Below are 23816 nucleotides of genomic sequence, written 5' to 3' on the forward strand. Positions count from 1 at the left end.
CTGCAGTGGGAGAAGACACTAGCTAAGCCAGCAAGTACGTGGTGTTTCCCATGTGTTGTGCTGAGAGTGAGCTGATGAGACAATGTGTGAGAGTGTGAGGAAAAAGAAATCCAGATGTGATGTCGCATCTCGAAGTGGCGCGAGCGTACATATGCCGGAGACAGATGGCTCTGCATTTTTCAGCCTGAGCAATGCACTGTTAAAGAGCTGCAGCTCACTGGAAAACCTCTCCCCAACGAAACACACAGCTGCGGCTGGCAGGGGGCGTGCAGTGGAAACAACTCCCGGCAATTTCGTCCTCTTATTTAGTCTGAGCCTCCTGGGGGCGATACACACACGCTGAGGCAAACACACACACTTTTATGAAGCAACGCGACCCAGGGCGAGACTCGGCAAAACATCTGTCTGAGATTTATCTGCCCTGATGTCGCCCCTCAGTGAAGGATTGATGCGGCACAGAAGGAGGAGAGAGATGTGGCGAGAAGTTCCCAAGCAAATCACCTCGACATTAACACGCACTTCTCAAATCCCCTCACTGAATCTGTTTCAAAGTTTGGTGTCTATAAACACAATACTGACCACCAGAGGTCGATAAAAGCGCTGGTTTCACATCTGCTGAGCGCCATGAATTTCAGATCCACTTATCTGATCCTGGGCTCACCAACTGAACGTATCCCATGATATGGAGCAAGACTGAGCTATTTATTTCATCTGTAAACAACATGAATGGAAAGTGATGGTGGAAAGTCATGGGAAAAGATGCAAACAATGATGCAAACTTTAAATGCATGTCCTCTTGACTGACGCATATCACTACACCTCAGTGGGAGCTCTGGTTTTCATTTGACACTGGTGATAAAACAGCATCTGCAAACACCGATGACATTTGTGAGACGACAAAAAGCAACCTCCACTCACATCAGCAAAAGATTATCCTCATATCTGCTCAACCTGATGAAGGGAAACAACTGGCAACAACTTTCCAGCAAACATGATAACAGCAACTAAATAAAAAACACTGTTTGTCTGAGCTCGGTCCTGAACTTTGGTGCTTTCAGTAATTGCTGAACACAAGAACAACAACACAGGAACAGCAAAGGAAAATAACTATAAAACTAGCACCTGAATGTCTGCAGAAAATAGAGCAACCAGTCCAACTGATCATGTCTTAATAATTATGGGATAAATAATAGTATACTATGCTCTTACAGATCAGTATATAACAGATGTTGAACTGTGAAATGTCCAGTTTTACGTCCTAAGATATGTCATGGCAATCTACACAGGACTTCAACTTGTCTCTTGGGAAAGGAAGACACATGTCTGTGAGGTTTGCTTTGCCCATTGTCCGTGTTCAGTTCTGTCAAGTCTCTTTGAAGGCACTTCTTTGGTGTCACTGTGAGTCAAGCTCATGGTCCCATTTCCGCAGCTTTTTTTTGGAACACATTGGTGAAATATTTGATTCAATTCTACTTCTATTCCAAAGCGGATGACTTCAGTCTCCCTTCACCCAGGGACGCAACAGTGCACTTGACGATTGTTGGCATGACTTAAGAGTGAGAATGTGAAGTGTTTTCAGTGCCATGGCCTTGTCTTGGAATCAAGGGCATTGATACTTGGCCTCCATCCATTTTTTTTGTCAAACCTTTTGAGGCCACAGTTTTTATTTGTATCTTTTTATTTAAAAAAATTAATGAAAGTCACAAAAAAAAAAAATGTCACAAATGAAATCTTATTTTGAAGAAGAAAACGCCATGTAATTTCCGCCCGCGTGCTTGTGAAACAGTAAGAAACGTGTTGTGATGTGTTTTTCACCTGTCATGGCAGGTGACACAGGAGCAGGAAGCCAGTGTGTCTTTGTCTCTCTTGACAGTGTCGAGCGCGATCGGCAACTGCAATCAATTTTCAGTGATTCAGTGAAGTTTACTCTAATTTATGTTTTCTTGTCTCTTAGTTCCTCGTCACTCGTGCCCGACCTTTTGTCAGTGTGTTTCTAGACTCTTTTGATTGCTCCCTGGATTTCAGTTGAGCTTGCACCGTTGGACTCTCTCTTATTTGTTTTGGACTTGGGCTGCGTCCCATTTGTGTTGGCTCTGCCATTTTTGTAACAAACTCTGTTTGTGGATATATTGGTGTCAGCCCGTCTGTGCTTCCAGCTCTTGGGTTCTCCTCATTGTCTGAGCCGTCACATCACCATTCCAAATAGGCTCCTGCTTCTATGTTCTGTGTTGGTCTGACTCAGTTACCTCCACCTGCCTCACAACCTGCTGCCTTCTAACTTCTGCTTGAGTGACGACAGACATGACTAGTCCAGTGAGCTGGCTGCTGCTTCTGTTGAGTTGCAGGGTAGGAGGCCAGCTCATCACACCCAGTTATGGTTTTTCACGTGTTGAGAGTAATCTTTTGTGTAACGTCAGCATGAAATCTCCTTCATTGAAAGCCACAAAGGACCACAGATCATCGAGGTGCCACTCTGAAAAACCGACGTCAGCAGCTGACTTCATGGTGCATCTCCTTCACCGCGGCCATCAAGCTCAGCCAGATATACGGGAGTCTCAGGGGCAGGTCTGAAGTATTCAACTTTCTCCGAGAGACACTGTCTTCAAATGAGTGTTGCAGCAAAACAGAAACACTTGGTTGTAATGAGTTTAAATCTGGACAGGAGGCAGAGGAAGAGCACAGGAAGGTGCTTGTTTTGGTGTGAAATTCATTCCTGCCTAATTTAGCCCTTCCTCATCTCACCTCATGTCTCACTCCGTGGTTCCAGACGGCAGACGAGCAGTGTGTGGCTGCAGGGTTGCAGCTACACTTAATGAAATGGGTGGTTATCAAAGCTTCATTAAGCCCAGTTTAATGACCTGTGTCACATTTCATCTCATCCTCTCTTGTTTTCACTCCTGTTCCTGCTCCCGCCCTTCGCCTCGCAACAGATCCATTAAGAGAACAACAAACATTTTTCTTCTAACTCCAGAAAATGTGCCATTCTGACCCAACGTCTACATTTACGGGCAGTGATGGACCATCGTCTTGCGCTGCACTTCAACTCACCTAGAAAGACATGTCAGCCGCACTCACATTTTAAGGACACGTTTCTCCAGTCAGTCAAAATAACCTTTCACAAAGATCCACGGATCCAGTCGGCCACGTTGCAAAGATTAAAACTACTCCGATCATTTATCACAAAAACATTCAGGTCAGTGAAAGGTCACAGTGACATGCTTGATAGGACATTTACTTCTCACCCTATTCATCCAGCTGTAAATGATAAAGCACTCTCGCTGCAACAGCTTTTTTTTCCCCTCTCCCAAAGAGACATTCAAGAAACTGTTGCAAAAACACAACAATCGCTGTCTAGTCATTTATTATCTTGCAAGGTAGAAGTAATACAAAACAATCTCTACATCGGTTTTCTGTGGTTCTATTCTGCTCATTACATGGGCTTATAAAATTGATATATTCAGTTGTTTTTATTCAGTACTTTGTTTTGGCAGATGCACGTCTTGTTCTGATGAAGAAAAAAGAACATCGATATGATCTGCATTCATGTCATCCGTCTTTCTACACGTCTCACTGAAGCTTTGCGATACAGGCCAAACAGTGCAGTACCACAAGAAAGCAAGGGGGCAGTGTTACCGTTACTATCTGATACATAGCTCATGAATAAGACATAACAAAGGCAGAAATTCTCTGTGGTGCTATATTAAACGGCCTCACTGACCACGCCTCCTACAATGCTGCATACATCATCATTACTACTCCTGCATGCTATGAGACACTACATTACTAATTCATTGATCTTGTGAAAGTCTTGAGAAGCCTGTAACGCACAAATGAAAAGCAGAGAAACTTGAGTTGCCATGAGTTGGCATCATATGGAACTAGAGACCGACATTTTATATAAATACTTTTATATAAATACAATTGTCCGTCAGTTTTGGTCAGCGAAGTTGCAACTACAGGCTTGGACGTCTTTAAAAATCTATTTGTATCCACTCTGCCTCTTCAGTTTTGTCTGAGGGAACTAAAGAGGTTCCTGCAGCTCAAGACATGTAGTTTCTGATCTGTCTCCACACATAGGATTTTGAAGTCTCTTCACGGGGAACACTTGAATAAGGGGAAACTTACCACCAAACTTCAGCAATTTACTTCCAGAAAAAAAAAAACCAACAACTTGTCCGCGCACGTATGGTTTTTCTGGCTTTTTTCAGGGGTGTTCGAGTTCTGGATTTTCATTCGAAATTTAATTGAAATCCAAAGCAAAAAAATCTCGAAATTTTTGTTCGAACTCTGATTTGTTCGAATTCCGGGACGTTCGAAAACCGAGGTACCACTGTGTTGACAGTGAGCATCGCAGTTTAAAACAAAAATCTGATGGATAAGTCGACCATATCTGGTGCACTCTGGAGTATTCTACTTCTCCTCTAAATACTTAACAGAACCTCAAAGCAACAACTGCTAACTAGACCGATGTCAATGAAATTAGATTCGAGTTTTCCCTTTCCATTTCCACGTTGCACTGGGCGGCCCAGTGAACCTGCACTGTTCCCATCCAAACCAGCTTAGTTTTGTTCAAGGCCTCGGGATCCAGTCTGTTTGCTGCTTGCCAGGATAATCTGTTGTAACATACTTGTTGCTGGGACGCTAAATGGCATCATGGTGGCTGACTGGAGATTTTTTGTTCCTGCTTTGTTTTGCGAACTCAGTGATTTATTACACAGATTAGTTCATCATTGTTGACCATGATGAGAAATAAATACATCATTTCTTCTGCTTTACTCTTGTGGTCAGTGTGAACGGCCGTCGGCTTTCACACATTTCCGTTCTTCTCACCTTCTGACAGCCAGCCAGTAGGACTCTGTTAGTTCATTGCTGGCAGCTGTTTACCTCACTGACAAGTGGCTATAAAGCAGAAGGTTGTGGATTTGAATCCCAGTATTGGACCAAAGCATCTGCTGAATGAACTCCATCACATACCTGCATTGTCAGTTCACGGTTGCGGGGAGTGCTGGAGCCTATCCCAGACGAAATTCAAGACAAAATTGTTTTACAGGAAAAGACTTTTTGGAATACAATAGCACATTTATTATAATTGCAATGTCCCCGCAATCTCTATTTTTATACTTTCATCTCGTAGTCATTCAGTGATAGGAACAGAGATATTGCAGGGCCTCAGGTTTAGACACACTGAATTAAATTTATTTATTTATTCATTCCTTATTCAATTTGAAACTTTTGTGTTTAATAGAAAGACTTTGAGCAGATTTGGAGTTTCACTATTCACACAATAAATCTGATAAATATAAGGTTACAATCAATCAGAAGGGATTTTTTGAACTTTCAAGCAGACAGACAGCTCCTCCAGCTTCCTTGTGAAGGTTACTTTCATTTTTGATCTTTCTCAGCAACAGACTGCTACAAATAGCAGGTTTGCTTTCCTTGTACTGTACTGTTGACCATCAAAGTCGATGACTTTGACTTGAGTGATTTACATGGTTGTAAAAAGCAACTCAGTCTACAAGGTCTGGCACAGGCCTTTTTATAGACACTTATTTGAAATATATAAATACAAATGCAGCTTTAGTGGCCAACTAAAACTTTGGAATTGAATTGTAATAAATGTAATTAATCTTGACTGCTCAATTTGTCAATATTTACTTTTATCTTCATTTTTATTTCCACTATTTTTTATATATACAAGTCTTTTTACCTCGTGTTTTCACACAGACTTGTATGCTGTTGGTTGTTCATTATCTGTTTTTAGAAATGTCTGTTTTTACTTGTTGGTGAGCCAAAAACAACTTTCCACCCTGGTGGAGTATAAAGACGTATTCCATTGTATTCTACTCTATAAAAATGAGGCATCCACCAAAGGGATCCACATGTTCAGAGACTGTGGCTTTTTGTTGATTCATCAGTGACAGGAAACAAAAAACAAATATTCCCAAATGCCACAGTCAGATTGAAATGTGTGACATGCCACACCTGACAGTCTCAGACCTTCTCTATCGCGAATTAGTGGTTGTTTAATTCACCGGACAATAAAGGCCCAAAGATCATTCTGAAGTATTCAAACAAATCTTGGACATGATGTGGTGAGTGTTTAGTATCAGCTGGACAGTTTTCTTCACAAAGTAAGCTATTGTTCCAAAAAATAAAAAAAAAGAATTGAAATTTGAGTGGTTCTTCTCCGCTCTTCTGCCAGAGGTATCGATGTGTGAGAGACAGAAGGGTCTGCAGAGTGTGCACGTGTGCCGGATAGGCCCATTTCAGTTCCAAGCAACAGTGTGTGTTTGTTGGGTGAAAAACGTGTTTGTTCACATCCTCTGCATGAATGGACAAATTAAATGTGTTTGTGCGTGTGTGTGGCTTGAAACAAAATGCACCTCTCGACTCTATTATTTTCCAGCCCAGTGGCTGAATCATTTTGAATCTTGTTTGAAGTATGAAAAAACCCCACATGAAGTCACTTGCTCACCTCAACAAGATATTTTCATTATGAGAGAAGTGGAGAAGGATGGACAAGTCCTCAGCACTTGTCCTCAGCATGATAGCACAAGAGAGCATTTTCATCGATCTACTGACCACAGATATATACCATTAACGCACAGTTGCAAACTTCCACTTGCTTTTTTGCAATTTACTGCAGACCATATGCAGCTCTGACTCTGTGACAAAGTGTTACTGTATTCGAACACAAAGTATAGTTCAAAAACAACAACAGCAACAACAACAAAAAGAACTGCTAGAATTTAGAATTCATTTTCTCATCCCTGTATGACACAAATATAAGTTCTATTCAATCATCCAACCATGGATACCTAACAAGACTCACATGCCTGAGCCATCTTAATATGGAAGGAAGCAGTCTGTCACGCTTATCTTTGTATGTGCTACACCAGATGTTATAATCTACTAAGAACATGAACTTAAAACTTTTTATAAAAAAAATGTTTGTTTTTCACTCAATTACTGAAGGCGAGCGGGAACTGGGGGTGATGTTATCTAAATCTGATTTACAAAAAACAAAAACAAAAAAACTGCCGGGAGCCCTCAAACTACTGCCAGTGACTGTGAAGACGAACATTTCTTAACAGTCACAGCAGTTCAAAGCAGAAAAGACAATTTTGCCAGTGACCTTGATTCTTTACAGCATGCTTTCTTTTTGGCGCCAAGTGATTCATGAAATTCATTTGGATGAATGTGATGAAACCATTCTCTTTTCTAAAGCAGAATGTAGTTACAAAGACATGACAATGACTCTCTCATTTAACCTGTCTCAGTTTAAACATGAACATACCGTAAAGTTTCCTCACAGCCCGACTGACTCTGATTCATTTAGGCCCTGACGCAAAAAGTCAACAACAACATGGCCTTTTTTCATGGACTACATGGACAGAAAAGGTCTGATCCAGGGAAGATTTATATTGTGGTTTCTGTCATGGTCATGGTTGTGTTACATTACATGGCAGCATAGCTGCACAAAAGACAGAAACTAAACTCTGCCTTTGTTACAGTTGATTCCTGTGTTAGTTTCAAATCACTGCACTCCTGTTTACATCATCTTTGTCTGAGAATTTGCTTATTTCCATGTTAATATTATTCATAGTTGCATTCCTTTTTCGATTGTTTCCTTCCCGTCGATCGAGTCACCTTTGAAGCTCGCCCAATATCATGAAACAACTTGCCTCCCTGCTGTCAGGTCACTGACAAATGCAAACTAGAAATGCATTTTTAACAAGAACAAAACAAAATACAACTGTCTGGCTGTCTTTGATAGAGAATACAGTTCCCACACCACATCATCGTATTCCCACCCAGAGTCGCCTATTGCTTTATGAATTTGTGATTATCTTAAATGTTTTTCTCCCATGTTAAACTGAAGCGTGTTCAGCGATAACCAGTACTGTTTGCTTTCGCCAAGTAAGGAGATCCAATCAGGTGCAAAACAAATACTTGTACGCTTATCTGGTTAGCGGGGCAAATAGAAAACTCCAACTCATATCTTGAAGAACCCAGCAGACCGCCCTCAGGTCACATGCTTGCCTGCATTTTAAGCAGCACAGCTCTCTTCCCTGGACACGCAGCGTGATTCATTAGACCAGAAAAAAATGTCTTTGTTGAATGCTGCGGGACTAACTAGTAAAATCCAGATTTTATAAGTATATTCAACATGTACATGTTTTTAATATAGTACACAACACTGAACGGCCAATAATGTTTGGATTCTACAAATGTAGCTCTTGGCAATTGGTCCCATCTTTTGCTGTGTCCTTGTTTAGCCGTTAAGTGATTTGATGCTAGAGGAAGGTGGCAAGCTGCTAAAATACAGGATCCTTAGACGTCAAGTGAGCGACAAAATTGTTATCTCTGCAACCTATTGTGAAAAACGTAACTTAATTTTATTTATGTGTTTATGTTTCGATGACACACACCAGGATAATATTTGACGAAATGCTCTTCTTAACAGTCTAGTTTAGGTATCCACACCTCTTCCACTGTGGATAAAAAAAACTTCTTCTTTCTATTTCTTCTTCATCCAACCCTAAGTTATCCCCAACCTGACCAGATGAGATGTGTTCTCTTCAGTGACCCATATCTGCTCTGCTCGGTGTTTTTGCTCCGGCGTGTGTCTTCCTGTGGAAGCTATTCCGGGGCCGCTCACCTCCTTGGGGTAATTCAGCCATAATACGAGTCTCGAAGGACTAAGATCACTAAACACATCATAGAATGTTACTCACAACTGCGTGATGCAGAAAAAAAAATGCACACTGTTAGATTGTGAGTGATCAGCCATTCGTACTAATCTCTTATAGAATATAATGTCTTTGAATATTGTGGGTTATTTGCACATTCTGGCCTCATTTCTTTGCTGCCACAAATCTCTGTGTACACTACTCTTCCTGGCCCAGTGGTTGACAACCTGGGGTCAGTTAAGATATGTGGCCATATGTCTCAATGTTGTCGACAACTTACACTATATTTACAGAGGTGCAGGGTCCAAAGCCACCAAGAAATAGAAAGGAGCAATAATAAAATTATGGAAATATTTGTAACGCCAGACATGAATCAACTCAACCAAAAAAAAAAAACAAAAAAAAAACACTGCACGGCTCCGCAGCCTGATTTAGGCTGGCGCTTCTTCCCATGTTGACTGGGATTTACACACAAAAATGTCATTAAATGTCTTATATGATATTAACAAACACATAATTTAAAGGAAGCAACCGTTGTTTTTTCTACCTATGATTCTAAGGAGACAAATGTGGAAAACTGCAACACATTTGCTCTAGAAGGGGCAGATTAAAAACATTGGCAATTCTGTCGTTTTGAAGTTATTGCTTTAAAAAGTTCTCCCCCGTCTTAAATCTGGAGGTTGGAAAAGTCTGGCGCAAAGTGACTTCTGAACCCGCCCATCTCCATAGTAGACTGAGCCGAGGCAGAGACCGTCTGCCTTGCATCAGATCAGAGATGCAATGCGTGACTCAGTGTTTAACATTGTTATAATTAACACATGTTGTGAGTGTGCATGAACAACACACTATCACGTAGGTAATGAGCTCAGGAGTGACTTGTCTCACAGACACAGAAGTGAGCGGTGTCCCATTCATTGAACCACTATTAAACACAAATAGTTCTTTATTGATTTTGGAGACAGACTCCACTGCTGTCTCCTCCCTTGCCTTTCGGAGTTGCTCTGGTGATGTCCACCCTCACCCCCATCCCCCCATTTTCCAATGTAAATATTTCAAATCATCAGTTGTGTGTGGAAATGTCCCATGCCAGACCTGAACACACCACTGCATGGATTGGAGTGTAATGAGGTAGGTCAGCCCATCCTCACTCTCATGGCGTAAAAGTAGGAAAGTGGACTACACTGATGAAAAAGGCAGCATTCAGTGTAAAATGTTACGTTTTGGTGTTTCACTGGACTAAAAGGAAAGCTCTGGACTCTGCCTTATCCATGTAGGACACAAAAGGCAACTTTCCCAAAGTCAATATATTATGCCATTGGAGTGAGGATGGGTTGCTTTGGTAACCAAAGCTTGTTCATTTCACAATTGGTTATTTATCCTGCTGGTATTCAGCAACAAAACTCTTTGCAGCCAAATGCTGTGTAAGATTCCTCTGTTCACTCTAGGGGAAGGACGTGCTTACAAGTGAATGGTGATCACCACAGAAACACTCACAAAAGTACTAAATTATTAGAGCCAAACGGTAACGCATTTTGTGGCATCATGTATCCCTAAAACTTACCTCACTGAAAGAAAAACACGAATCAGATTCACTCAACAGTGCACAGAAAATCATGGATACTAACAAAAATGACCAAAATACAGACCAATTGTTCCCGAAAAGACAGTAACTGCATTAGTTGTCAATGAGATGTGCAGCGACAAATCAATGTAGCATGCTGTGAAGCTATGACTGTGAGGACAGAGCTTTCCATTTCAATCTCCATTCACAAATGAATAAAGAAAGTCTGTTTGATTCATTCTGGCCCATCATCCATTCATCCTGCCATTGTCTCCTACCTGTGACTTTAAGTTCGGTCGTCCTCCTGACCAGTCTGGATCCGTACTTCAACTCACAGGTGTAGTTCCCAGCATCGTCCTCCTCCACCTCAGGGATCCAGATGTGTGTATTGTTCACCATGATGGAGCTCCTCCACTGGACATCCTCACACTCCTGTCAAACAAGACCCCAATAAATGGTAAAGTTTCAAGTATCTTCTGTTTGAATGCTGTTTTACCTTGTACCACTTCATTTGAGGCTGGATGTAAGGAGCCAGATAGTCATCTATGTCCCTGCATGTGATCATCTTGCTGTGTGTGACCTCAGCTTTCTCCAGGTAGCGGATTTTTCTGCTGAAGCATTTGCCTTCATCGCTCTCTTCCACAATCATGGACATGGACACCTTCATGCAGTACGTGGAGTTCCTGGACACAGACAAAGACAAGGAAATCTAATCATAAATGCTTAGGCTAGAAGACTCATGAGAGATTATCATGTGAGAACACGCAGAAATGCTCTTAAAGCACATCTGAATCAAAGCAATATTAATACTGCTTAAATTCAGCATAAAACCAGCAACATGACTCTTAAATAGACCGAACCAAATACCAGTTAAACCTTGAAATGATATATCATCTAATACTGACATGAATTAAGAGAAAAGTGAAGACAAGAATGACTGGAAACGTTCCACCTGGTGAAACCGTGTCTACACAGCGACGGTGTTGCACATCACCTCAGGCAGAATTGGGTTGAAGTAAGTAGTCCTTGAGTGCCACTGTGTTTTTAGGGAAGTCACAAGAGAGCAGATCATAATAAACAACGATGTAGAAAGCACATGGACAGGACGATACACATTAACTTGATGTGAGACTTTTGTGGATTTTAACAAACAAAGTACACTTTAGGGACCTTATCTGTGCATTGACAACTCCAGCATGTGTCTGTCAGCTATCATCTAATGTGCCTCACATGACACTCCAGGTTCCCAAGGTTGGAAGACTCTGTTTTGTACAGTGAGACACTGTGTTGGATTGTACATGCATTTATTTAAATTGTTATTAAATGTTATAAATTGTTAATTGTATTTATTTACATTGTTCACATACAGTATGTATGGATTACATTTTTGTCTTTCATTTCTGTGGTACTTTGTACTTGAAAATATTTATCAACTAGCTACATGTAGGGACACTGCCTGCACCATCTTGTGGTGAACAACACGAGCCATTTCAATGAGCTAAAAGAAGGAAGGACTGTGAGTGCATATGAATGAATGAAATCAGAACGGTATAGGATCTGTTCAAGTTTTGAAAATGAATCAAGTGCACATGCAACATGTACAATGAAGTCTCCACCCTACTATGACATAGAAATCTGACATACAGTAGATGAGTTCTAATATAATTATTGATATTGTAACAGACCTAACTTTCTTTACAGGACAACGTTTAGTTATTTCTCTTTCTAAGCAATTCCTATCTCAAACTGCAAAAAGCAAAAGTCAAGTAAGCTGGGGTCTTAAAAGGCTCTCGCTGGAGCAAAGCTGCAGGCTAGTGTAGCACGGTGTAGCACAAAACCTTGCTAAAACTGCATTAGATTTAAAAAATCATAACCATAATTTATTTATGAAGCATAATATTAAAGGATGTTAAATAAAATATTTTGACTTTTAAAGTCATTACAGTGTATCTCATTTTCAATATTGTAATTATGGATTTATGTCACATATAGCTCTTAATTCAGCATGGTACATTTCAAAAGTATTGACTACTCATTATTATGACTTTTACTATATATTTTAGCCTTTGTGTTGTATTTCTTCATCAAACTCCACCATTTTTTTTTTTTATCTGTCTTACTCCATCTGTCTTTGTTACTCTGTTGAATTCAACATTGATAAAGGGAGAAGAAAAGGGTGATTCAATAGCCACCCCAAAATAGAGTAGCGATAGTGTGCATTGGATTGTAGTAGGGTGTGCGTGTGGTGCGCATCAGGGCAACACTGGGCAGAGGAATGAAGGTCTGCAAAGCCCTTTATACCTCTGTCTCGAAAATTTGCTCTTCTTCATCAATCCATCAGCAGCCTGCAGCATCTTGTTTTCTCCTCCAGTGATTCAGTTACCTCTTCCTGTACGCTCTTGTGACTCTCCCTCTTTATCTCAACTTCCCCTTACCTCTCTCTCTCTCTCTCTCTCTCTCACACACACACACACATCTCCCACAGCTCACCCCGCACGACTGTTGAAGCACTTTTGCACAAATCACAACATACGGTTTTAGAAAAGGTTCTGTGACTGGGGCACTGAACGGTGAACGGGAAAAGCATCGCAATACAGAAACCTGATCTCACACATCAGTTATGCTCATCTGACAACATATTTATTTGCGTTAACTTTTGAAACTTCAACAACAATAGGTGCCATGGTTCCGCTGATCGATCACCCATTTGGATGCGCCTCTCGATGAGATGAGTTTGTTGCTCAGGTTGCCACGAGATACCAACTTCCTGAGCCGTCTCACCTACTGACCACTACAACACCTTCACCTTGTATGACCTGATAAAATGAACTTGGAGTAATCGAGCTGATGTCACCCGGCTTCCCAGATTTTAACAAAATACAAAACGATGGGGCCTGTCTTTTTTCCCCAACCACAGTGTATAGGATAATGGGAGTGATTAATATCTCTAAAACCAAGTCATTGAAGAGGTATTGTGTTTTCAATACAAATTTGGTACATTTCTCTTGTGTTTCTGGGATTTTTTTCCATTCACTTCAATGGGAAAAATTGATTTAAGACCTAGTTACAAGTTTATGTGCCTCAGCACCATAGAAATTTTCTCTCCTGCGTGTACATGATAAAACAGAGCAGAGACAAATAGTTCCATCAGTGCCATGTCTGCACTCATGGCAGCAGATCTCCCCTCATGGCACATGAGGTCATCATCATGCAGACGTGTGATGTGTTTGCTTGGATGGGATGCACAGCAGCCATGTCACTGACACAGTGAACTGAGATGAAGTGGAACAGCTTATCTCCTCTTTCACTCACTGCTGAACCATCATTTGTCATGGGCTCTGCCCCCACTGACAGTCCAACCCTGAACCTTGCCAACACAAATATTCAAAGAGTACACATTGTTCAGAGCTCTACTCTGATGAGATGATTTCATTAGATTTGGTTGAAAATACTGCCAAAGGCATTTCACATCTGTGGCTTGATCATCTGAAGCCATGTTCTCACTTTCAGCTTTCTGGTGTTTTTTGTTTTATCTCAACAAGGGATGTGCACCGAACATTTAACCTCCGAAAGTACCGCAACACCATGGTTGAAAGAGAATGTTGAGAGGTACTTCAATTCATATGAGAAAGACTGGCGAATAGTGTCAGATGGGATTATCAGAGGGAGAGCATCACACTTATTACATGCTGGAAAGCCTCAGTGTTCAAAAGTCAGTCTTGCCAGCATTCAGTGGTGATCGCACCTCTCGAGCAGCTCAGTACGGAGACCAGCTTCTCTGATGCATCTGCACCAGCTGCTGTTCCTTTAGGCACGAAAGCAACTTCTGATAGACGAGATGGACCACAGCGACTAATATTGTTTTTCATATGTATTAATATACAGTTTACATTAGGCTGCTCTAAATGCTTTGGGAACTCATACTTTTCAATCAGCTGCAAATGGAAAGCATCAGCAAGGCTTAAACGATACAATATTATTCTGAAATACATACATTTATAATGCTATTTTGTGACTAAACTACTGGGTTATTACATCTGATTCTATTGCTGAATGAAAACAATCTTCACAATAGGCCTCTTTTGGACAACATTTTTAGTGAACACGCTGGAAAACAAAGTCAGGAAATGGTGCACACTTTCAAAGGAGATTTTGCTCTGGATTATGACCTACAACAGAAATGGAGGAAGGACAAAACAACTCCAAGAACGAATTCAGGTTAAAAGTTTTGCCCCTGGCTAAACACCATGACTCAGTATCAAATTGGAAGTGCTCTTATGTTTTAGCCGCTGGACTCCGTGATCAAGTAGGTCAGCAGTTCTTTCTCGAGTACCTACCAAAAAACAAATCAGCCTTTGGGGGCTAAATTAAATTGGGTCCTTAGTTTTTTTTTTCTTTCTAAATTTACACCATCATTGTGTGGAGCACTGTAAGGAAAGCATGCCCCCATTAAGTGCCAGTTGCATCACCAGTAATAAGCCAGGCAAGTCCAACAACAGGAACAGGAACCTTGTGTTCCCTGCTAAACATCAGCTCTATGGTCCGCTTATAGCTTTTAAAAAAACTTGATCCATGTACACCCACTGAAAAAAGAAAGAACAAAATAAGAAAAAAATATACACATTCAAATAAAATAAACATAAGATTCTGTCCCAGCACAGAGAAGCAAGAAGCTCATCCTCCAAGCCTGAAATCCCATGTTATCACCAGTGATAAACAAACATGAGAACAGGCAGAAAACACAACATGGAAGCACATTGAATTACAGATTATGGTGGTTTTATCTGCTTTTTTCACTGAGAACGCTCAAGGAAACATCATAACTAAATGAAAGGAACACTTAACGTTACTCACGGAACAGAAGGCCACGCCTGCCGCACAGAGAGACGACGGACCTGACCGGGTGAGGACAGCAGCTGATCGGAGCGAGAATTACTTCTCACCGTTTTTATTGTCAGTGATTCAATAAATGGAAAAGAATCCTCCACTGCTTTCTTGTTTCTCTGTTGGAATGCTTCTTTATTGGCAACACTACTCTCCATGTCACAGTTTGACTTTCCCCGCAGACAAAGAATTTGGCCAGAAATATTACACACGTTTAAGGTTGAGATCATTTTCCGAGCAGCTGATCAGGTCAAAACATTGACACCACACGGACCAAACTCCTCTGATACGGTAACCTTAAAAGAGTGAATTAGTTAATACATAGGAAGGAGAAAAAACAGTATAAAAATTACTATAAACTCAGCGTTTACCATGCCTTTCGAGAAAAACTGTGATGTCCAGGTGTTCAGTGAAAAGAGGGACACAGTTTCATATTGACTGAAGTTTCTCTTTTTATTTTTTCCAAGTGGCACCACAAAGTTAGTTTTATAACCCTCACCTGCAGTATAATGAGGTCAAGCTGCAAAAGAATAAAGAAATAAACAGATCTTTTTTTCCTCCAGTTTTGTACCATTGATGGAGGGAAAATGAAATGCCCACATATAAACCACTATATTCAGAAGCGACAAAACAACAAGAAGAATAGTACATCAAACGCAGCCTCAAAGGGATAGTTTTTAAAAAGGACTGAAAGGGAGACAGTTCTCATTGAATAAGACACAGAGGTGTTCATGTTAGGAAAACACAGGGTTACCTTATGTAACCCTGGTTCTAAAAGCTTGCGATGCCCAATGACTGCACTTCCCAGCGACGTGCTCCTGTGACTGCGTCAATGAAAGGAATGCAGTGGAAGAGCCCCTCCCTGAGAGGAGAAGGGGAGTGCTGCTGCCGCCTGGGGGGCGACTGAACTGTTTTTTTTTCTGAAGCACGTTGGTGACGGAGCATAGCAAAGGCGGACGCACACTGATATAGAATCCAGACAGATGCGGTAGCTTTTGGTAAGGCCATATTGCCCAGGTGGAGGAGAGGATTTTTCAGTGAACTTTAATACTTCAGCAAAATCAAATATGTGTGCATCGGGAGTTCATTAGTTGATGTCAGAATCTGAAGGTTAGGATCAGTAAGAAGCATAAGGCCACTGGCATATTTCAATCTAGTTTTGGTCAGAAGTCATGGCTATGACACACACTCAGTTGTTGTGGGATGAAATGTCAGTCTAGAGTTGAGCTATCTCGTCCGCATCTCAAGTGAGTGGTGGAGGGACTGTGTGATCGACAGAAGCAGGAGCCAAGATGAAAGATTCACTAGCAGTGGGAGGCCAGTTTTTAAACAGACAGGTTCATTTTTATATCGCATTTGGACTGTAAAATGATGTAGAATGTTTGAAGTATGCCACACTTTAATTTTGGCAATTCAGGCTGTAGCTGTGGACAAAAATTTGGATGCAAATTGTGTGTCTCACTGCAGATGTGCGTTTGTCAGAGGCACCCACTGGAATCATTTGGTACTTTTTTTTTTCCTAAAATCGTTCCAATGCTAATGGGTGTAACTGGATTCACATAATTAGTTTGAATGACAGTCAAAAATAAATTGAAAAAAAATGAGGCTCATCCAAAAGACAGTGCTGATATGGAGTGTCTATTGAATTATCACAGTCAAACTTTAATCTTCAAAAACTTCTACAGGCAGTTTTCTGCCCAATTGAGATGGCTGCTAATAAAAATGCACAGGTCATTCAGACGGTCACATCAGGGTGTGCATGCAGTGGGAGCGAATAAGAAAAAAAATCCACACTAAGAAATCATGCAGCAGTTGCACAGCTATGTAAAAATAAAACGTATAAATACACTTGAACGCACAAAAGGAGAGAAGTTCTGGTTAGACATTTCAGAGCTCCAATGACTTTCGTCTGGGCAATAATGCTGCTGCTGAGAGCTTCTCAGGACTTTCTTTGCGCAGAGCTCAAAATAGTTGAACTGATTCACTGCAGGAAAAAGAAAAGTAATGTTCATGTAAATCAATGAGGATTGGAAATGAAAAAAATAAATGATAGTAACTGCAGTGCTAAAGTTGTTTGAAGTGAGAACTGTTTACTTGTGTTTATTTTTACATGACAATTTCCACAACAGTGTTTCCAGATACACATCCATGAGACCAATGGGTCAGTGTAAAAATGTAATGTTTGATGTCAGGTGTTGCATACAATGCTATTGGCTTATAATTTCAAAGATGCATTCAGTTAAAATTAACACGATGCTAAAATGTGTTTTCATTGTAAGAGCAACAAGAACTATAAAAATGGGTTACGTTGCTCATTGACGTTCATCAGTGTGATGCATCATCAATCTCATGATCCGTTGCATGTGACATGAAAACGCTTTCGTAATGTCAAATATATACAGTATACGTAATGAAAACTGCAGCCAAAAGGAATCACTTACTTACAATTACTACCACGATGCATAATTCTCAAAACAAGGAGAAGCATCACAGGGGTGCTTTAAATGTGCTCACATGGTGGCAGTTATTCATCTTTAACACCTGACTTAGATCTTTTGACACTGGCACTGTTAGAGCAGCTGGCACTGCGAGGCACAGTGTTGTGACTGCTTGCCATGACAGAAGAGGTCAAAGAACTACAACTGTTTGCGACACTGTTTAACAATGACGAGGCGGTATACATGGCAACAGCAGAATTTCCATGTCAATCTCAGTTTGATGTGTGTCACTGGACGAACAATGCTGTCATACCCAACTTTTATTTTGGTTGTATTTTCTTGTTGAACTTCCTGTTTTTGTCCTAGTGTGTCCATCAGAATTTCACAGACCTTTTGAAGTGTGCTCGTACGTGTGTGTTGCTAGTGGCCCTCTCCTACTTAATACTTTGTGTCACATGAACTGAGATGTGTGAGAAACATGCTTTCTTATGACCTGCTGCATCAGTGCAAAATGAATTAGCAAAGCCAGGATCTTAACGTTGTCAATAAATGCGCCACATGCATTGCTCCATTAGCCTGCTATGATCTGTGCAGGCTGGTGGCTGCTCAGTTGAATTATAGCGCTAATAAGCAGCGATGTGTTGCAGCCAGCGGGCAGTGTGTTCACATCTGGAATAAGCTGCTCTGTAATTTGACTATCAATCCAGCTAACAGGCACAGAAAGAGAGAGCGAGCACAGGCACCTGTGCACGCTGGAACATTTCTGATCTTTTATGTCAATGAAAAATAGATGTTGAAACAGGTGAGCTCAGGCAGCTCAAAACAAACGGTACCTCTGCCAAACAAGAAACACAAGGTCTGCCTTTGAAGTAGGATGAATCTGACAAAGATAGTTGACTGGAATGTTGTGCCGAGGGAGAGTGTTGCCAGGCAGCATAGGCCAGAGATCTGTCGAATGAGGCTAGTGACTGGGAAGAGGCAAGGCCCAAGATGAAATGGTGGAAGTTGAGGCAGCAAGAATATTGTTCAGGGTGGATGGTCAACTGCCTGAAGAGATGAGACACTACAACATCATTACGGTCGGCTTGTGTAGGGAAGTTTGTAGAGAAAGTTATAGAGAGGCCAGATTGAATGGTTTGGACAACTGGAGCGAAGAGAGAGGGAGGTGGTTTATAGAATGACGGTTCCCGAGTTCCTGATCGGTCAATTCTCATAGTCACTGTCCACAGAGGAGGAGAAGGCAGCTCATGTGGAAATAAACAGTCGGATGACTCCTCATCACCAAACAGTTGGCTTTGGGAACCCACTGAACAACTTATTTAACTAACTTAATCCCGATTTATTGTTGCAGTCTCCGCCATGTTACATAACTATTAGATCACATGGCTTCTTAATTGTTACAATGCATACATTTCAGTCAATAATTCTTATGAATCATGTAACAACACCAATTTACTACTTTACTGCTAGTGATACCATGATCATGATTTTCTGCTAGTGATACCATGATGAGGCTTCACGAATCACTGTCCTTGAGTTTGTTTAAAATAACGTGGAGTTCCATTGCAACGGTTGTGTCAAGTCCCCTCCTGTTGTGCTTTTATTTTGTATGGACACTTCCTCGTTTCCTGTGTGTGTGTGTTGTGCCTTGACAGATTGGGCACGAGTGGCAGTTGCACCTCATTTCCCATGATTTCCCTCAGCTTCTTAAGGAATAGCTGGATGACAATGCAGCGCCAGATCGTAAACGTGCGGTATGCTGAGCATTTCATCATTCGGATCTCTATTTTTCCTCCTGGTTTGCCCTGTGCCTGTGTATTTTTGTAAGTTTTATCCTGACCTTGATTTCTCATTTTCTAGTTCCTGTACCGCCTCAAGTTCGTTCTACCTTGTGAACTCTTGTTAGGGTTTTGGACAATTCCCGACCTCCATAGTCATCTATTTTCCGTTGGAGACTCCTTTGGTTATTGTTATGGGCTGTGTGACGTTTGTGTTAGCTCTGCCGTGTTTGTCTATTAAACACTGTTCATCCGTTAACCGCCTCGCCTCTCTTACTTCCTGTGGTTGAGTCTCCTGTCTTTTCTGAGCCCCATGACAGGTTGTTTCAAATCAGTTGAGAGTGCCATCTAGTGGGCTCGGAAAATAAGTACATTGTTTCATGAAGCCTCATAAGCCCATCACGCTTTAGCCTGAGGCCATGTATTCATATAAGAAAACATGAGATGGTAATACTTTAAGATCTAAGACTAATGAAACGATAGACATGCAGAATTTGAATTAAATGACTTTCAGTTAAATGCAGCAAAGATTTCAATTTAATTTTCATAATATTGAAACAATATGGATATTTCCACAACAGCAATGGACTGCTTTAAAAAGCAGTCTCATGCTTTGTGAAACATTTTGACACATTTTCGCTCTTCTTTTCAAAGCACCAAAAAGCAGGCAATGGCACACACTAGCCTGCTCTGGCAGGAGGGACTTGATCATTTCCAGGTCAGAGAGGACTGCCAAAGAAACCCCAAATGTCTCCTTAACACTTCACTGTTTCTCTGTTGCTGTCACTGTCACCATCTCTCCCACTTAATCTTCCCGCGTGTCTCAGTTTGCTGAATTTATCTGCTGCTCAGAGTCTTAATCAGATGAAACTAAAGGTTAAAATATGTGGCTGTGATTGGAAAACTCCCTCCTGGCCATGTTGCTTTGCTTTGTAGTTTGCCTGCAGAGACCCGACTTGCAAACACAACTTATGCATATTACCACTGGGAATGAGACCGAACTTAGACACAAAGTGATTATATCAGAGGTCTACAAAATGAGATAATGGAGACTAGATATGACTCTGATTTAAAATGTCAAAATGTATTTAAATAGAATTACACCACCAACACCAGTCAGATGTCACCAACCTGAATTTTGTGACCAGTCCATGAGGACCCAGGACAAACCACAGTTTGTCTGAAAGACAGTCAGCATTTCTCATTGTCCTTAACTGAAGAATTTCTGTGTCTTTGAGAGATCATCTGCTCCGTGTATAATAGGTGCACTTGCACTGTAAAGGTAAAATTGTCTCCCCTCTGTATGCACAGATTTCCTTTTCCATAGGTGGGGAATTTAGGTAATTGGTTCTGATGGGTTGATGTTTCATGAAATAGCGTCCTGATTTTCAGAGGCCACCAGTGTCTGCTGTAAATGTTTGCACTTCAACAACTAATTCAGTGGAACCTCATATCATTTATAAAGCAAGAGTGTCATCTAGTGGCCTCTGAACATTAGGACACTGTTTCATCAACCCTGAAATACTGTTTCATGATACCTCATCTACACATCATTAGAAATTGGTGATGTTTAAAAATGGTTGACGAAGCTCCATGAAGCAGTGTCCACATTTGAAGAGCCCCTGCTCTGTCCCAAGACAAGCTCCACCAGCTCAATGGTGGTGGCGGACCAGCTCTTGGCACATGGGGACGCATGTCTCAGACACTTGGACCCTCAACACCGGATCTACTACACTTGCCCTCCATCTCTTACCCATCTGTTAAAGTGACCAAGTTTGCGGATGACACCACCCTCATCTCAGACAGGGGTGACTCCCCCTAACCAGGACAACCTGGAACTGTAAGAAGACAGCTGGGATGATCACGGACTTCAAGAAAAGTCACAGCCCCATCATCCCTTCTCAGCTTGGCAGACTCACAGACCCCCATCTCCAATGTGAATCCTTCCTCTTCCCAGGCACCAACATCACCCAGGACCTCCAGTGGGAGCGCACCATGAAGCGCTGCCATCCGTTCCTGAGGTGAGGATGGATTTGGTGATGCCTATGTAGAACAGCATCTTTGTTGGCAGTCATAGTTTCTTCAACTGCTACAGGAAGCACATACTCTGGTGGGGTTGTGACCTTCCTGAAGTCCACAATTATCTTCACTGTCTTCTGGGCATGCAGTTCCAGGATGTTACGGTTGCACCAGGACACCAGTTGGTCCACCTCCCTCCTGTAGGTGCACTCATCCCCGTCCAAGATGAGCCTGATGAGGGTGGTGGCATCTGCAAACTTGATCTGCTAGACACAGAAGTTGGTGTACAGGGAGATGAGCCCAGAGGAAAGTGCACAGCTCTGTCCAATTGTCCGAGACATTTGTCCCCACCTGCATGTGCTGGCTCCAGTCCATCAGAACTTGTCTTGGAGCAAAGCAGAGTGCATGGTGCTGAACGCAGAGCTGAGGATCCTGGTTAAGATTTTGGGCCTTACAGTGCTTCATGCCTCCTTTGGCTTTTTCCACCACACATTGGTGACGCAAACAACAGTCATTCGAGTGGGCTACAACTGGATGGCTATACACATACAGGGGTTGGACAAAATGATAGAAACACCTTCAAGCTTTTTTAGCTTGAAGGTGTTTCCATTATTTTGTCCAATCCCTGTATATAAGGATAGATCACAAGGCAAGACTGTGGTCGATGGCATAAATACATTTGAATGAAATCATTCCAAAGTGACGCACGTCATTCACCCAAAAACAAGTGGTGACATTTTAATAAAACATTTTAATATCATCGCAATAGATTCTGTAACATTAGATCTCCTGCCTATCAATACAGAATATGAAAATGTAATGTGTTCAATCACAACCAAACAAGGGAACAATGTGTCTTGGCATAATGTGTGCGTGTGTGTGTGTGCGTACGTGTGTGTGACAATACTAATTAGGTTGTCATGTTGAGAGACCAAGGAAAAGGCAGAGAGATGAAGAGAGAGCTTATTAAGGAGGATAGGTGTCAAGCTCTGGCAGGAAGAGGAGGTGGGCGGAGAGCAATGGAGGGTAGGACAGAGGGTAGTGCCATGATGAGGGGACAGGCAGTTGAGTGCAGGCAGAAAGGCACAGAAGGTGTGGGTGAGAGATAGCGCCAGGAGACAGGCAGGGGGAGAGAATACGGAGGCAGGCGCCGTAAAAGATGGAGATAGTCGGTGAAAGCCAGAAAAAAACCATTCAGTTGGGAGAAAGGGTAAAACACCAGAAAGGGAAGGAGGCAGGACAGTGTGAGCGCAAAGACAGAAATGGAGGCAAGAAAAGACAAATACATATGCTCAAATATAAATGCGAGAAACATTATTTTAATGTTGGTATGAGAGATCTGACAGCACCCCTGATATACTATCCTACTCTTGCCCTTGTACTCCACAGTCACAATATGTACCTAGATAAGCCTTTTTCGCGCATGTTACTCTGCCAAAACCATCCCCATAATATTCCTGGGGGTGTATACTGAAACAAATATAAAAATTCTTATGTATAGTTAATGGAAATCATCGTTTTAAGCAGAGAATAACAGTGTGTTTATCTTCAGGTTCAACTAGGGTGATACATTCAGGGAATGTCAAGTTTGTGGGAAGCAACAAGCAACTGAAGTGGCAATACTTCACCCACATGATCGACATGGGACACATCTATGAGGAACCTTTGGGAAAATGGTATTCCTACAAGTTTTGAGCAAGTTAGTTTAGTACAAATGTGTTGCACATAATTCTGGTCAACATAGGCAAAATAATGAGCATTAAAAAATATAATAATAAAAAAAACCCTCAAACACGGCTGGTTGTTGGTTCACTGAGCATGAAGCTGCAAATGTGGCGGTTTGCAAGTCAAGCATAAACTTATTTGATAATATTTTTTACTGCCTGGCCTCATTAATGCCTGAGCAGTTAAGTCGGTTGCCATGCAACATTCATGACATGGGCACTTAATCTTGAACCACAGGGCATGAAGCAACAGTTGCCAGAGGGAGGAATAACATCTAGTCGAACACAAAATGCATACATTAAATATACTACCGCACATAAATAAGAGGCTCCAATAACGTACTTACTACTTACTACGTACTTACCTATCTAGAAAGACAACAGTCGACACACAGTAAAAAGTACTGACAGTCGAATGATTCAATCATGGGCACAGGCGAACTGTAGCCCATTATATCAGACAATATCTGATCGACAAAAACTGAAGTTTCTCCACGAGCTTAAATGCTTACAAATAAAAAGATCTGAAGATCTGAATCTGAGTCAGTCGCAGTGCAACATTCATGACATGACCACTGAATCCTTTACTGGAGGGCAAGTAGCAACAGTTCCCTCAGTGCGACATACAGTAAGCTCAAGTCCCATGTAAAGGCATAGATATGCTATGCTGCATGAATAAGTCTCGAACCTCTCGTGATGGCCTGATCAAACATTATCCG

General features: G+C 41.5%; 1 protein-coding gene across 4 annotated transcripts in view; it reads right to left on the bottom strand.

Annotated features, from left to right (window-relative positions):
• il1rapl2 (interleukin 1 receptor accessory protein-like 2) overlaps positions 1-23816 on the bottom strand; it is a 255847-nt gene that overhangs the window by 65468 nt on the left and 166563 nt on the right. For 3 of the 4 annotated variants that reach the window (XM_053878428.1, XM_053878429.1, XM_053878427.1), the window contains 2 exons: positions 10751-10937; positions 10533-10686 (listed from right to left, as the gene is read on the bottom strand). In XM_053878428.1, coding sequence (XP_053734403.1) covers positions 10533-10686; positions 10751-10937 — 341 coding nt within the window. Of the gene's footprint in view, positions 1-10532; positions 10687-10750; positions 10964-23816 lie in introns of all 4 variants that reach the window. The other variant, XM_053878430.1, reaches the window with a different exon arrangement.

Source organism: Synchiropus splendidus, chromosome 11 (genome assembly GCF_027744825.2).
Source record: "Synchiropus splendidus isolate RoL2022-P1 chromosome 11, RoL_Sspl_1.0, whole genome shotgun sequence".
Taxonomy (NCBI): Eukaryota; Metazoa; Chordata; class Actinopteri; order Syngnathiformes; family Callionymidae; genus Synchiropus; species Synchiropus splendidus.